At 37.6% G+C, this 16983-nt stretch overlaps 1 protein-coding gene across 2 annotated transcripts in view; it reads left to right on the top strand.

The window, feature by feature from the left end:
* The window catches only part of GGT7 (gamma-glutamyltransferase 7), a 41151-nt gene extending 28482 nt beyond the window's left edge, over positions 1 to 12669 (top strand). The window contains exons 10-15 of one of the 2 annotated variants that reach the window (XM_058175577.1): positions 352 to 440; positions 1211 to 1360; positions 2534 to 2651; positions 3795 to 3932; positions 4218 to 4317; positions 8571 to 12666. In XM_058175577.1, the coding sequence (XP_058031560.1) occupies positions 352 to 440; positions 1211 to 1360; positions 2534 to 2651; positions 3795 to 3932; positions 4218 to 4317; positions 8571 to 8734 (759 nt within the window). In that variant the 3' untranslated portion in view covers positions 8735 to 12666. Of the gene's footprint in view, positions 1 to 351; positions 441 to 1210; positions 1361 to 2533; positions 2652 to 3794; positions 3933 to 4217; positions 4318 to 8570 lie in introns of both variants that reach the window. The other variant, XM_058175578.1, reaches the window with a different exon arrangement.
* Positions 12670 to 16983: the final 4314 nt, after the last annotated feature.

Below are 16983 nucleotides of genomic sequence, written 5' to 3'. Positions count from 1 at the left end.
GTCCTCTCTCACATTCCACATATAGGAATAGTGGCTGAGCCTTCTTTTAACACTGACAGTGGGACTGCAGCTTCCACGATATTGAAGGACAACAGGCTACCTGAGGAGCAAGAGACCCAACACATAATGCATACTCTTAAATTTCCAGCCCTACCCTGCTATTTCAAACACCTATGGGGCTCTTGTAAGAAAAGTTATTAGGAGTAAGACATCTTTCTCAGATAATAGAAGCCACTCCTTTGGCTTTTGTAGAGGGAATGAGAGAAACCATTGTCCTGGCTGTCTTTCTCTGGATAGAGATTTCAAAACCATCTTCATATTCTGTCCCCTCCCTCTTTCTATTCTATGTAGACCTTAAAGGCTGTGTTGGCATTAGCTAGCAGTCTGGGAGATCCTTTCTATGATGCATCCATTTCTGACAGTGTGGAAGATATGATGAGGTGAGTTTCAATTTCTGATGATTGTTCTTTATACTGATATTATTTTTGTCACCATGCTAATGCAGAAAAGGAATAAGAAAGACTAAGTCAAACGAACTAAGGCAGGAGATGAAAAAAAAAGAAATATAACTAAAACAAATGTCAGATCATACAATTCATTATACCTCCCCAATCTTGTTATTCTGGCAAACTATTCTTGTTTCCACCATATTTATCAACTGTTTCCCATGTTGTTTTGGGATTTTAAACTTCTTACATCTCTTTTTAAGGACCTCAATTGCGCCATCCAACAAAATGTTTCTTAGATTTCTTATTGCGCTAAACCATACACCCTCATTTTATAGTTTTGTTTTGTGACTCAGTCCTCAATCATTTTCTCTATGTAATGTCAAACCATCTCAATGCACTTCTTCAACTTACGTCTGATCATTTATTTTTATATTCAATCCACATTCATTAAAGACTATTTCATCCTGTTTTATCACAAATATTTCTTAAGTATTCTAGCTCTTCTGCATCCCATCATTGGATGGCTAGAGACTCTTGGAAAAAGATGATGCCTCTGGTACCTAAATGCAGGCTTTTAGAGTCTAAAAATGGCTACTGAGAAGCATTTTAAATGCTATTGCTTATTGTTTCTATATTTTTATTTATTTGTAATTTCATTTTTTAAAAGTATCCTGTCGTTTGTTTGACCAAATGTTTATATATTCGGTGAGCAAAGATCAAGACAAATGATAATTCTTCCCTGCTTTTTCTTCTCTTTGCAGTAAATCTAAAGCCAATTTCCTGCATCAGCAGATTGATTCCCAGGCCTTTCCCTCTGATCTTCACATCCCACATTTCTCTATTGAAAGTGGCCCTTCGGCCAGCCAAGTCCTTGTCATGGGACCTGATGATTTCATTGTTGCTGTTGTAAGGTAAACGCTAATTTCTGAACGATTAACCTCCAACTAGGAAAAGGATTTTGGGTTGTGATGGTGGTACTGATAATATCTGGCATCTGTGAAAAAGGATACCTCTATTTTATGGATTAAAAATAAAATTGCCACTATGATAATCTTATATCAATCTGTGATGGGGAAAGTTTAACTTTAAAGCTCAGCATTAGGTCCCTGCAAATGCACATTCATGGAGTCTTCTTGGCATAAATATGAAAAACAAGATGTGGTTTTCTGTCTTCCCAGTCTAAGCAATAGCTCCAATATTCTCTAGAAGTCTTGTATTCAGATATTAACCCAAACCATCCCTGCTTTAGCTTCTAAGCACAGATAAAATGAGCCATGTGCTGTCACCAGTTGAGGCAGAACTGTTTTTTTTCCCCATTTTCATTTAAAACAAATATTATAGTAGTGGTAGATTGGGATAACATACAGAAAAAAATATAACTGAAACATTTCATGCACTTTAAATGCACTACTATCATTACAGAGATTTTGTACTGATCTGATTTTGTAATTAGTCCGCAGAATCTGAAAAGTTTAAAAATATTGCAAAGAAAAGGTTATTAGAACTTTTGGTTAAAATGAAAAAAATGCTTAATGAGAGAATGCATTGTGTAAAGAAAATTGAGAGGGAGCAGATTATTATCCCTTTCTCATAATATTAGAATACAGATAATTGATGTGTAATTGATTGTTGGGTGATTCAGAATGAACCAAACAAAATATTACTTCTTGAAATGTATGGAGAGTGGTACCAGAAATAGCTCAAGTCACATAATATATTGAAGATTGGGGACTGGCATAGAATTTTTAGATGTTTTTATGGGTTTTTAATTTTTAATTAGTTTTTTGGGATTTTAAATGTATTTTAAATTTGGGCCAAATTTGAATAAGTTTTTTAGCTACTGTTTTATCTGTATTGTATGTATTTGATTGTTGTTTTTATTTGGCTGTTCACCACCCTGAGTCCTTCGGGAGAAGGGCGGTATACAAATTAAAATATTATTATTATTATTATTATTAAGATTGAACTCAGGTGTGATCTGTAAGAACTCTTTATTGTGGACAGGCTAAAATGATCTATACAGTTGTAAAATACTGGACAACTGATTGATTTGGAATCCCAACCATCTTTCTGTTTTATTTCAGTTCCTTGAATCGGCCATTTGGAAGTGGAATAATAACTTCTTCAGGAATCCTTCTGAACAGTCAGATGTTGGATTTTTCTTGGATGAATGAAACAGAGGACCATTCCTCTTCCAGCTTGGTAATAAATTATAAAATTATACCGGGACAAAAATTGAAAGCAGGAATATGTATGAGTATGTTCCCCGAGATAATTAAATTAATTAATTAGTAGAACATTAGCAATGTTCTGTTACATTTATAATTTTAGATCACTTATATTTTTAAAGAATCATTGGGTTGTATTTATTTTAGTAAACCCTCTAAATAAATGAGCTTGATTTAATAAAAATATTGATCGAATATAAATGTAGTTATAAGAACCGAGGTGGTGCAGTGGTTAGAGTGTAGTACTGCAGGCTACTTCAGCTGACTGCTAGCTGCAGTTCAGCAGTTTGAATCTCACCGGCTCAAGGTTGACTCGGCCTTCTATCCTTCTGAGGTGGGTAAGATGCCCCAGATTGTTGGGGGCAATATGTTGACTCGGTAAACTGCTTAGCGAGGGCTATAAAAGCACTATGAAGCGGTATATGTCTAAGTGCTATTACTATTGCTAGATAGTTTTTAGCCAGGATAATTTTCATTCAGAGTCCTTATATTATTGAAGCTGACTGCTAGACAAAGTTGAATCTACTTCACAGAAGCCATACAAGTTAGTTAACAAAAGAATTAAGACTTTACTAAACAAAAGTTGACTTTGTATATAATATACAAATGGATGAGACTATTGCTTAACACAATGTAAGCCGCCCTGAGTCTTCGGAGAAGGGCGGGATATAAATTCAAATTAAAAAAAAAAAAGCAGAAGAGGAAATTCCTGAGTCTATCTAGATATGGTTCAGCCACTTAAAGTTGTCAAGACTGAGAAACTCTGATCTAGTCTTTAAAAATAGTATTTGTACAAAATATTCATAAGGAAACTGAACTCTGAAGAGCAAAGGAAGCTCCTAAGCAGTGGTGGGATTCAAATTTTTTTACTACCAGTTCTGTGGGCGTGGCAGGGGAAGGATACTGCAAAATCCCCATTTCCTCCCGATCACCTGGGTCTCGGGAGGCAGAGAATAGATGGGACAGGGCCAGTCAGAGGTAGTATTTACTGGTTCTCTGAACTACTCAAAATTTCCGCTACCGCTTCTCCAGAACTGGTCAGAACCTGCTGAATACCACCTCTGTTCCTAAGGATATATTTAGCAGTGTTTTAGGGGATAACATCTTTTTCCTGCAGAGGAATTTTATTCAACCTGGGAAACGGCCTTTGTCTTTCTTACTACCCACTATTGTTCGGCCATCGGAAGGGATGTGTGGAACTTACCTGTGCCTGGGAGCCAGTGGTGGAGATAAAGCTTTAAGCAGCATTATGCAGGCAAGTTCTGGACACAGAATTAATAATTTCATTATGGGAATAGAGACCACTGCTTTGGTGACAGTGGTCACAGGCAGTGACTTCCATAGTTTGGAGGGCAGGTCTGTGAAGTGTAGCAATTACACAATAGATTTGTGCATCCACAAGGATCTCCATGCATAGGCCACTGTAAGTATGTTTGTCTGGTGGGAGCTTGTTGTTTGCTCAGCCTTTGAACAGCAGACAAGACTCAAGGTAAAATTAAAGAATAATTCATTCATAATTAATTTCATTTCTTCCTGACAGATTTTAATAAATGTTTTGGCATATAACAAAAATCTAAGTGAGAGTTTATCACTTGGACGGCTTCACCCTCAGCTACAATCAAATATTCTAGAAGTTGACAGTAAGTATGAACGTCTACTAGGTTTCCTTTAATATGCTGACATAAAGAATTTTTTCCAAAGTATTTAAAACTACTCTGCAGCTTTTCTCAGCTAGACATGGTCTGTTAAATTTTATAACATGCAAGCATAGCAAGAATGGGGTATTCGTTCACAATAGACTACATAAGAGATTGAGATTGAAAAACTAAATAGGGATGGACTTGGCCAGTATTTAGTTGACAGATCATTGCCAAAACATCAGGCTAGACTAGGAAACTCCCTCAATAGAAATTGAGGTTTTATATTGGAGAAATAAAAGAACTGCATAGACATTTTTTTCACATGTTCATAACCTGATCATTTAAAAAAAAAAAAAACCAAGAGTGGGGATATTTTTCTTCTACATTTTTATATTTATTTTATCAACACATGGAGAAGAATTAAATCTTTGGCTTTGTTAGATGTTTTGGCTTTTTACTGTGAAACAGAGGCATACAGCATTTACTTAGATCTTTCTGATCAGTTGGCCTAAGTGAGAGTGGGTGGATGCCTCCACAACAGTACTTCAGCTGAGGAGCCATCCTTCATTTCAGCAAAGAAAGACAACTTTCTCAAGCAGAAGGATTAAAGATAAATTGCTGGAAAGGACATAGTTGTGTGTGTCACCATTTTTGTTAACTTGACTAGTGTTTGCAGCTATTATTATTATTATTTTATTATTATTTATTAAATTTTTATACTGCCCTTCTCCCGAAGGACTCAGGGTGGTGTACAGCCAAGAATAAAAACAGAATATATACAATTAAGTCAACATTTAAAACATAGCAAATTATAAAGGCTGATAATTAAAAAATTTAAATTTTAAATTTTAAAATATTAAGAAAACCCAATTAAAATTCAACACTAATTATGTCAGTCCCGCTTGAATGAATAAATATGTTTTGAGCTCACGACGGAAGGTCCGAAGATCAGGCACTTGACGCAGGCCAGGGGAAGTTCGTTCCAGAGTGTCACTGCCCCCACAGAGAAGGCCCTACTCCTGGGGGCCGCCAGCTGACACTGTTTGGCGGACGGCACCCTGAGGAGACCCTCTCTGTGAGAGCGTACGGGTCGGTGGGAGGCAAAGGGTAACAGCAGGCGGTCTCGTAAGTACCCGGGTCCTAAGCCATGGAGCGCTTTAAAGATGGTAACCAAAATCTTGAAGCGCACCCGAAAAACCACAGGAAGCCAGTGCAAACTGCGGAGTAGTGATGTCACGTGGGAGCCACGAGCGGCTCCCGTTACTACTCACGCAGCCGCATTCTGGACTAACTGTAGCCTCCGGGTGCACCTCAAGGGCAGCCCCATGTAGAGAGCATTGCAATAATCCAGCCTAGACGTAACCAGAGCGTGAGTGACCGTGCATAAGGCATCCCGGTCAAGGAAGGGACGCAACTGGCGGACCAAGCGAACTTGGTAAAAGGCCCTCCTGGAGACGGCCGCCAGATGTTCATCGAAGGACAGCCGTCCATCCAGGAGGACGCCCAAGTTGCGAACCACCTCCTTTGGGGCCACTAACTGCTTCAACAGTCAGCTGCAGATGCAGCTGACTGTACCGGGATGCCGGCATCCACAGCCACTCCGTCTTGGAGGGATTGAGCTTGAGTCTGTTTCTCCCCATCCAGACCCGTACAGCTTCCAGGCACCGGGACAGCACTTCGACCGCTTCGTTGGGGTGGTCCGGGGTGGAAAAGTACAGCTGAGTATCATCAGCGTACAGATGATAACTCACCCCGAAACCACTGATGACTTCACCCAGCGGCTTCATATAGATGTTGAACAGGGTAGGCGAGAGAATCGACCCCTGAGGCACCCCACAAGTGAGGCGCCTCGAGGACGACCTCTGCCCCCTATCAACCCCATCTGCGACCGGTCAGAGAGATAGGAGGAGAACCACCGATAAACGGTGCCCCCCACTCCCAATCCCTCCAACCGGCGCAGCAGGATACCATGGTTGATGGTATCAAAAGCTGCTGAGAGATCTAATAGGACCAAGGCAGAGGAGCAACCCCTGTCCCTGGCCCTCCAGAGGTCATCCACCAACGCGACCAAAGCCGTCTCCGTGCTATAACCGGGTCGGAAGCCGGACTGGAACGGGTCTAGATAGACAGCTTCCTCCAGGTGCCGGGGGAGCTGCCATGCAACCACACTCTCTACAACCTTCGCCACAAAGCGAAGGTTGGAGACTGGACGATAATTTCCCAAAATAGCTGGGTCCAGGGAAGGCTTCTTGAGGAGAGGTCTCACCACCGCCTCTTTCAAGGCGGCGGGGAAAACCCCTTCCATCAAAGAAGCATTTATAATCCCCTGGAGCCAGCCTCGTGTCACTTCCTGAGCAGCCAGCACTAACCAGGAAGGACACGGGTCCAGTAAACATGTAGTTGCATGTAACCTCCCCAGCAACCTGTCCACGTCCTCAGGAGCCACAGAATCAAACTCATCCCAAATAACCTCAACAAGACGCGTCTCTGTCATCTCGGCTGGATCATCGCAATCTTGGTCCAAACTATCCTGAAGTTGAACGATTTTATCGTATAGATAACCGTTAAACTCCTCAGCTCATCCCTGTAAGGGGTCATCCCGTCCCTCTTGATGGAGGAGGGAATGGGTCACCCGAAACAAGGCGGCCGGGCGGTTATCTGCCGATGCAATGAGGGTGGAAACGTAGGAACGCTTCGCCTCCCTCATTGCCACTAGGTAGGTCCTAGTAAAGGACCTCACTAGTGTCCGATCAGCCTCGGAACGGCTAGACCTCCAAGTACTCTCTAGGCGTCTTCTCCGGCGTTTCATCTCTCTCAGCTCCTCGGAGAACCAGGGAGCCAATTGAGATCTACGCCGGGTCAGAGGCCGCAAAGGCACGACACGGTCCAAAGCCCCAGCCGCGGCCCGTTCCCAGGCCGCAACCAGTTCTTCAGTCGTGCCGTGGGTAAGATCCTCAGGAAACGGCCCAAGCTCCGTCAGGAACCTCTCCGGGTCCATCAGGCGCCTGGGACGGAACCAATTGGTTCCGTCTCCCTGCGGTGGTGAGCGGCGGTCCGAAAGTCTAGTCGAAGAAGAAAATGATCTGACCATGACACCGGTTCCTTCACTATATCTCCTAAATCCAGATCATTTACCCACTGACCAGAGATAAAAATCAAGTCTAGCGCGCCTTCCCCCGATGTGTGTAGGGCCATCAGTTACTTGAATCAGGTCCAAGGCCGTCATGGAGGCCTGGAACTCCTGAACCACCGTTGACGACAAGCCGGCCGATGGCAAGTTGAAATCCCCCAAGACCAAAAGTCTGGGAATCTCAACCGCCACGCCAGCAAGCACCTCTAGTAGCTCAGGTAGGGCTGTAGTCACGCAGCAAGGAGCCCGGTACGTGATCAACAGCCCCATCTGATTCCGGTGGCCCCACTTCACAAGGAGGGATTCACAACCAGCTATCTGAGGAACAGTGGACTCCCTCGGCTCCAGACTCTCTTTAATCACAACCACCACCACCCCACCCCTACCATGGGCCCTCAGCTGATGGCTATGGCAGAAGATGTGGGCCCTAGTACCTGCATGAAAGTGAGAGTACTTCTGTATCAGCACGGTTTTTATTCTCAAATCTCCCTAAAGCATTTTGAAACTCATCCCAAATACAGTGGTTTCAAAAGACTGAGAACACTAATCTCCTCCAATTGGCCTATTGGAGAGAACAAAACAAAACGTTCAGCTGAATACTCAGCCCTGAGCAACTGTCAGTGCCAGAACTGCAAACTTCTCAGCTGCATCTCACATAATAAGGAGTTTTATTAATATCCCTTTTTGCATTTAATTGTTCATGAAACAGAATGGTTGCTGTTTGGGGTTGCTGCAAAAATGTGTTAGCCTGAGTCTGGAATAGAGACCGAGACATGAGTTCCTATTGGTTAGAAAAAAAGCCCATCCATAAATTAAAATTTTTACATGGAAAGCTGTCCTGTAGCCAATCTTACACTACAGTGAGCTGGAAATGAATGGACTTGGCTACCAATCATGAAGAATGGCATGAGACCTCATATATTCAGAACTGATTTTGGACTGATGTAAAGCCACAGTGTGAAAGTACCTCCAAAATAAGTTGCCAATTCACATAGATTCTAGATGCAAAATGGGAGAAAGGAACTGTTTCGTTATGCACCTGAGAAAACAAAATGTTTCAAATTGACTCAAATGGGGCATTATTGCTCTAATAAAAATAACTTTTTCAAATTTTTCTTATTAGGTGAGTTTCCGGAAGAAGATATCAGCTATTTTACAACCAGAGGTGAACATGTAAAGAAAGTTGAGGTCCTCTCTATAGTTCATGGAGCCAGAAGAACAAACAATTTCATAATTGGTGTGAAAGACCCAAGAAGTGTGGATGCAGCAGGAGCAACAATATTATAGCAACTCTCGGATGAATTTGTTCCTCCAAAAAAAAAAAAAAAGGCTTTCTCTCCAAAATACATTATGCATGTTTCCAAACAGTTCCTTTATCATTCCCCATAATGTGGAACAAGTGGTGTTTCTATGGGTTTTTACATTGCTAAATAGTCCCCCCTGCAATTCTGTACTAAAACAATGAAGCCTGATCAAGATACAGCACAGCAATTAGAAATTTTGTTCATTATGATCTTGAGTTATAAAAATCTCAGGCATTATTATAATAGGAGCACAGGGAATAAGTTTAATTTTGATAGCTAGTCCAACTATTTGATGCACCACAGTGAGATAATTCTAAATTGAGCACAGGGAATATTTAAGAAACAAACAACTGATACTGAAAATGTACCATTTTGACAGTGTTAGTAGAAGATTCACTGTTCAAAGAATATGTCTATTTTCACCCAGTTTCTTAATAAAAAAAACCCCAACAATCAAACACAGTTCCATGAGTTTGAATTTGCATGGGAAATGTGTACATATATCTAGGGAAGAAGCCTATTGGCTGATATTGATAGCAATTAAGAAATTTCCTCATCTTCAATCTCTGGAACACTTTTGCAGTTTGTAAGAATGTTTTCTTGATGGTTTTCCTTACATGGATAAACACATACTGAAATAAAGATGTGTGCGCTTTTTTTTCTTTTAAGGTAGATTGTTTGCCTAACTTCTTAGAGTAAATCAGCAGCTAACACAGTATCTATATAAAGCTAATTTCAGTATAACATGGATTTTTACATATCATTCAGGTGTGCTTGTTAGTTGTACTTTTCTATTCATCGGTGAAAAAAGAAAATGGTACTTTGATAATGCAGAGTGCCTTCGTGTCAGTATCCTGAGGATCAAGCAGGAAAAAGTTTTGTAATAATGTATTTACTTCTGGTACTTTAGTGATCTCACTCCTTTCTCAATTATTATACATGAATGGAAAATAATATACTTAAGATTCTCAAAATTTCCCTTTGAGCGAAATAGCAATATCATTTAGACATATACTGCTTCATAGTGCTTTACTGCCCTCTCTAAGCCGTTTTACAGAGTCAGCATATTGCCCCCAACAATCTGGGTCCTCAAGTGTAATTTGTACCAACACACAAATTTAATTGTAACTGCTCTTAGTCATATCTCATGTAATATTAACTTTTATAATCATCTCTGCCCTGAGAAGAGAAGGCAGGTTTCCATAATCCTCCTAATGGCATTAACTTAATGGTAGGTGGTTGGCAACTTCAACACATTGACGGTGCCACTTCAAATGTTTTGACCCAATATGTAATATCATTCAATTGTGGATCGGAGTTATGAACTAAGCTATTTTATCCTGCAGAAAATTGGACCTTTTTCTTCTTGGTCTCTATTATTGCTCTCTAGATTGTTTTCATTTATAGTGAAATAATTTCATGTGCAGAAAGGACTCAATCAGATTTATTGTCATTTCACATTGAATAGTTTCATTGTAGACTTATGGTGGTCTGTTTATTTGAAATGTTTGTAAATTGCCCCAAACTGAAAGCTCTAGGTGGCAATAGGATAAAAAAAAAATCAATGAATTATAAGTTATAATTTTACATGCTTTACAGCTGATATCTTGCCAACCACATCTCTCTTTCATTAACTTGGAGTTCTAATTAAACAAACCTCCTCTAATATACCCACTAGATCAGGGGTGTCAAACTGGCAGCTCATGGGCCAGATACATCACATGCAAGCCACGCCCACCCTAACTCTGCGAATGGGAAAAAGGTCACGAAACATCATGTGACGGCAACGTGACGCCGCGAGTTTGACACCCATGCACTAGATTAATGCTTGCAAACTTTTTATTTATCATTAGTGACATTGCTTAAAAATACTGAAAAATCTCAATATTTCTGATGTTTTAAAAAATCATCTACAGATACAGAAAAAAGGAATATTTTTAAAAAATAAAATATAAAATAAATTGAATTGAGTAAGAATAGAATTCATACATGACACTGAAGGTCCCTATCCAGAATGGGAAAGGCATTTATCCCTGAAGTGATGTTATTGGTTCAATAAGGCTACATCAAGATTTTTCGAATGCACTTATACTGTGTGTGCGCATGCATATACATACACATACAGAGACAAATATTCCATATATTGCCTTCAAATTAGTTTTCATTGGGCTTAATTGTGAGAATTGAGAACTAAAGACAATTCACTAAACAGACTCTTTCCTTCACATTTATGTTGCTGCTCTCAGTTTATTATGGGAACATTTTTAAATATATAACTATTTCTGTTTAGGTAGCATTTAGAACATATTAGTTTCATTTCATTTCTGTTAATGAAAAAATATACTTTGTGGAATGCAGAAATTTACAGAAATTTAAGCACAGAAATAGACCCTTCCCCACATGCTTAGTACAACATATAGAAATTATGTCACTGAAAATGAATAAAAGTCCTGCTTTTGCAGGCCACAGTTGTTTTAATAGATCCTATCCATATGCAACTCTATGTTAATCTTCAATTGAAAATGGAAAGCTTAAGGAAATAGTCAATAGATGTGATTCTACTTCCACATGTTCACTTAATGTTTGAAGAGCTATTTTGAAGACAAAAGGAAATTCATTTTACTCAAACACAACAAAAAAACTGGAAAAGTATTCCTTCTATTCTATTAAGAAAAAAAACCCAACACTCCTGATTTCATTGCACTGAGTACCTTAAACATTTGTTAATTCATTTGAGAATTTTTTTAATTGTATAATTTTGTTTTACTGTAATGCTTATTAATGGGAACTTTCTTTAATTATCTACTTTTCTGAATACAGTGTTTCTCAACCTTGGCAACTTTTAGATGTCTGGACTTCATCTTCCAGCTTTTCTTAGCTATTGCCCTCATGTTGTGCTTTTGAGCTTTTTATTGAAACTATTGGCTGCCATGCAGTCTCAAATATCAAATGAGATAGGCTGCACCCTGTTCCAACAAAGCAGACTTTATTTTTGTTAAAATAATTGTATTAAAGATTAAAATTACATAACTGAAATTAATACAAACTAAAAGAATGAAAAAAAGAGTAAAAAGTGCAAAGAAAAATTTAAAGAAAGAGAAAGAAATGATTTCTTTATAAATATAAATAAGTTTAGTAACAATATAAATAATATTGTTTATCACAATAATAAATACCTTTACTTTAACTTTTCCCTTCCTCTTAATTTATAGCCAGTGATCACTTCATCACATATCCCATCTCTTCTCTATAAACAAATCCATAAAGTATCATAATTTCAGTCCTGGTGTCAGCAAAAGTCCTAAGGTTTGCCAGAAATAACAACATATCTCTTTTAACCTTGATCAAATAAACCAACTTTATATTTCTTCCTTTTGCTTCGAACAATTTTAATCTTTAGTCAATTCAAATATTGTCATAGTACTTTATTCCTTTTTATTTGTTTCTGCTCCTACTGACAAGATTCATGGATCATGGATCAGAATATGCACATAAAATCCAAGTTTTAAAAACCACTTTAGTAAATCCAATATATAAGAATTATCCAGGTCACTATTTTGATTTATTATTTGTTATTCCTTTTAATTTTTAAACTGTCAAATGATTTGTTTTGTATTTCCAATAAGACATCTTTTTCCATCTCATTCTTGTAGCCTGTCATTTGTAGATTCACTTTCAGTGTCAACTATTTATGTCTTGTGATATAAAACTTTTGAAAAAGTAGTTAATCAATTTCCAAATGTGATTAGAAAAGGAAGTATGCAAACTTAGTGTCCTTTTAAAGGTACTGACCATAGTTTGAGCAAGATGGCTATTCCTTGTCTCTCAGGGCTCAAAACCTCCATTTACTCACCAACATTCTTCTCCGTGATCGTTAATCCCACCTTTTGTGGTACCACCATCTTCAATCTACCATTTCTTCCTCCAGAAGCTTTTTTTTTCTTAAAAAAGATTTTATGGTCATAGGTCAGAATATGCACATAAAATCCAGCAACATTCATAAATACAATGGTAGTAAAGGATCGAGGCAGCAAATAAATGAATAAATAAATAAATAATCAAGTAAATAATAATTTGAGTGATTTTGTGAAGTTTCGACTAGAACCCTTTGGGAAATAAAGGATATGCAGGCTTTGCCTAGAACCCACCTTTGTGAATTGACTCAAAAGCTATCTTTAATAAAAATAACACACTGAATATCGCTTGATATTAAGAATATTTTTCTATTAGATCATTTAGTGTAAATTATTTGATTTGCTCCTGAACCCAAATTGTGTTGGATCAACTAGTCAACTCAGCTTCCAGTAAAGGTGCCTGTTGATACAGCTGACAATACTTAGAAGGATAATTGGAGAGAAATTAGTTGTCTGTGTTTCTAGTTCCTTTCTTAAAGATTGGAACTGCAATAGATCTGGGATCTAGAGAAAGTGGTCAAGTGATTAAAGTTGGTTAAAAAAAAACATCAGTTTTCAAAAACTCAGCCAGAGTTAAATCTTTCCCTATCAACCATGCAGTTTTTCAATTATGGAAGGAGTTTGTGGATCTCAGAAGGCACCACAGTAGGACAGTTTGAAAGAAATAAAATAGCACATATTGAACTTTCATAAAATAGCACATATTGATGTTCAGACTAATTCTCAAGAAGAATGATGTAACTGGCCCAGCAGAATCTCTTAGGAAACAATGAGCTGTCAAATGCCCAAAAGTTAATGTATTCTTATCAGGAGCCTTGTCTCCTGTCATTTTGAGGTAGAAAACATAATTCTCAGGATGTATGCTTAAGATAAATGCTTTCCCTCTCTGCAAGTTATTCTCCCCAATACCGAGAAGCAACTAATTTTATTATTTCATATTGTTTCCTCCAAATGTGGTTTCCTCAAACATTAAATGAGACCTCCAAAAATCAAAATGATACTCATCTCTTAACAACAGTCTTATTATTATTGCTTAACACAGTGTAAGCCGCCCTGAGTCTTCGGAGAAGGGCGGGATATAAATGTAAAAAAAAAAAACAGTCAACAAACACCATGAACTTTAGATCAATTATTAGGATTATAGTTTTTTTGAATTGCCATGTAAGTATTATTTGTCCAAATGTGTGCAGTATTGTAGCCATATATTTAGCTTTGACACCTTTTGACATCTAATTATGTATTGACGGTCCTCAGTATTTTAGAACTCTCTATAAAACTAGAGGATTTAATAAGCAATTTGCAAAATTATAAGCACATAGCAATTATTACTAATGATTGCTAGATTTTACCAAGTTAGATACTGTATTGAAAATTATAGGGAATAATGCTATAAAAAATTGTAATATCCAATATATGATTATCAACATAAGGACATTTGGGCTTCTATATTTCTATATACATTATAGATGTTCCAACAAGGCAGATTTTATGATACCCAACTAAAGTCTGAAGTCAAAAGTGTTACAAGTCTATCTCTTAGAGTTCTTTCTGTTATCTGTAGCATGAATTTCTTCAGTGAGTAAAAAGAAGTTACACTGAATGAACATATTCATGTATTTATTCTCAGAAAACAACAGAATGTATCCAAAGTATACATGCTTTCCAAATTCTAATTTATCATACAAGTGCAAAATATAACAGCAGAAATTGGAAAAAGTATTGTGGTAATAAACAGTGTGGGTAAAAATTGCAAGCCAAGCATGCATATTCATGACTCTTCCAGTAATAGCTGCCATTTGCAGAAAGAATTGTGCGCATGCCAGAGTCTATTAAGCACATAGCTTCATGTGAATTGCTTTTCTGCACACCATTTAAACTGCTAGATGCCCATTCTTATGGCCTCTTACAAAAATATATGCATATTTAAAAGAACTTTATGTTGCAAGAGATGCTGCAAATCAGCAAGGATGTATGGAAAACCATGATGACCCTATGTTGAGAAGGCTGGGAAAACTAAGAAAAAAATAAGAAAGACCCCACTGTGAACTAGAGCCAACTCATTAGACAATATTCTAGTGTTGATTGATCTTTATTCTTGGCATTTAATCAACCACAAACCAAAGATTCTTCAGGAAAGACTTCAAGTGCTAGCGCTATTTTGTATGCAGAAGATCCCAGGAAGTTCATGACAACTTCACGTTAGATTGAGAAGAATGCCTGCCATAGGCATGAATAAGCCTGTCAGTCAGATAGAATGGAGGCAGATGAGTCGCTACACTTAACCAGTCATAAAGCTTTTAAATACACCTGTCAATGAGGTTGAATGAACTCAATGGAGCATATGAATCAATGTGCATAGGATGAGGTATGAAAGATTAACTTAAAGTGAACACCAAATCCATTACTCTAAAGTAATCAAAAATATCTGGCAATAATCACCACCATCAAAGTACAAAAAAACTTGGTAAGAGATTCAAAAGCAATAAATTCTTTTTGACAAAGTTCATAGTTAAAACTATGGAATGCAAGCTGCAGTAATTGATTCAAACAAATATTCTCACTTCAAGTGGCTTTCTTTGCTTTGCTAGCTTTCTCTAGTTCCTTTTGAACTTGGAAAAGCTACAGCAGCTTTTGTGCATATATCCCACTGCAGCTCTGCAGGGTTTTGTTTTGTTTTTTGCATATTTCCAATTCCTGATTATATTACCATTTGTTATTGTGCTTTTTATGGATAGTAAATGAAGTAATTCTTCAGTCATGCTTAGGTTTTGGGCAATTCCTCATACAAATATCACACAATAAGCAGGTGATCTTACCCTAGTAGACTAGTCAAGTACAATTGAAAACGCTTTGAAATTTATTGTTGCAGATTGTCAAATCGGTAATCCTGTTGGAAAAAAATATTTTCTTATTGGGGCAAAGCATTTCATTTGCATTTAAAGCAATCTTTTGTAAACTGACCTTAAGTTAATGGTCCTTGTGATTTTGTAATCATTTCATGATGAAACTTGCTCTTAACAGAATCTTTGCTTGATTTGTTGATATTTGTGAAAAAGTTTTGTTGTTTTGCAAGAACTGCCTTGAATTGCTAAACTGTTTTTTTTTTTGCATTTTGCCTGTTATTGCTGCATACTTCTCTTGGTACATCATCTTTAGAACTAAAAAACGTTGCAAATAAATGAGACACTGGCTATAATCTTTCATCTCTATAACCTAAATATAATTTTCCCCACTCACCTTGACAATGGATTTCGTCTGCAATCATTCTTTTTCTCAATGATGTTATTTTTTTGTTAATGTTAATGATCTGCTTGGATCGTATAAAAAACAAAAACAAAACAAACACCAATCCTCAGGAGACCAAAAATAGCCTGTGTGCTGTGTATTTGAGAGCCCTAATTTAGTCTATATTTTACCCATTTATGGAGAAGAATATCAAGATACACTCCGTCTTAAGGCTTGGCTGACATCCAGGAATGTTATATCTATCACATCCTTTTATGTTCTATGCTAGTAACTCTATGGAAGAAGATAAAATTAGTACAATCTGTCTGTGATAAACCTATCCTGGAACTTGTTAATTGTAGCATGCTTCATTAACATACTGCTTGACAATCCTTTCAAAGGCCTTTCCAAGGGTAGATGTTAAACTGATCTGTAGTTTTTTGAAGTTTCATTCTTACCCTTGTTAAAGATAGAGATAAAATATGCTCACTTCTGGTCCCCTGAGATATACAGTAGCAATAACACTTTGGTTTACATATGGCCCCACAGTACTTTATAGCACTTTCTGGGCAGTTTACAATGTCATCATATTGCCTCCAAAAATCTGAGTCCCCATATATCAGTATTCCTGGAGTTCTTAAAGATTAGCTTAAGGGTAGTTTTGGTATCACTGCTAGTTCCTTTAGTATGTACTGTAACCCATCTGGCCCCAGAAATTTATTTAAATTAGCTAAGCTTACTTTTTCTTTTCTATCATATATTGTAGTTCCTTTATTCTGTCAGTGATATACTGTTAACCAGCTAGAGTTCCATATTCCCTCTGAGAGAAGAAAATGCAAAATAGAATCAGCATCAAACATTACAAATTCACAATTTCTTTTTGTAACAGACCTACACTCTCTTTGACAATCCTTTTACTGTATTTCTATCAGATCCAAATGTCACTTTTTTGCTATTTTTATCTCTATACAAGCTAAATGTTTATACATTCTGAATATGAGCCTGTCTGACAGTTTTCATTTCTGGCAATTGCCAAGCATTTTTCTTCAGTTAGGGTCCTTTCCTTCCATTTCCTGTACATGACACTTTTCGT

This window comes from Ahaetulla prasina, chromosome 3 (assembly GCF_028640845.1).
Source record: "Ahaetulla prasina isolate Xishuangbanna chromosome 3, ASM2864084v1, whole genome shotgun sequence".
Lineage (NCBI taxonomy): Eukaryota > Metazoa > Chordata > Lepidosauria > Squamata > Colubridae > Ahaetulla > Ahaetulla prasina.
This window is presented reverse-complemented; position numbering and strand designations above follow the sequence as displayed.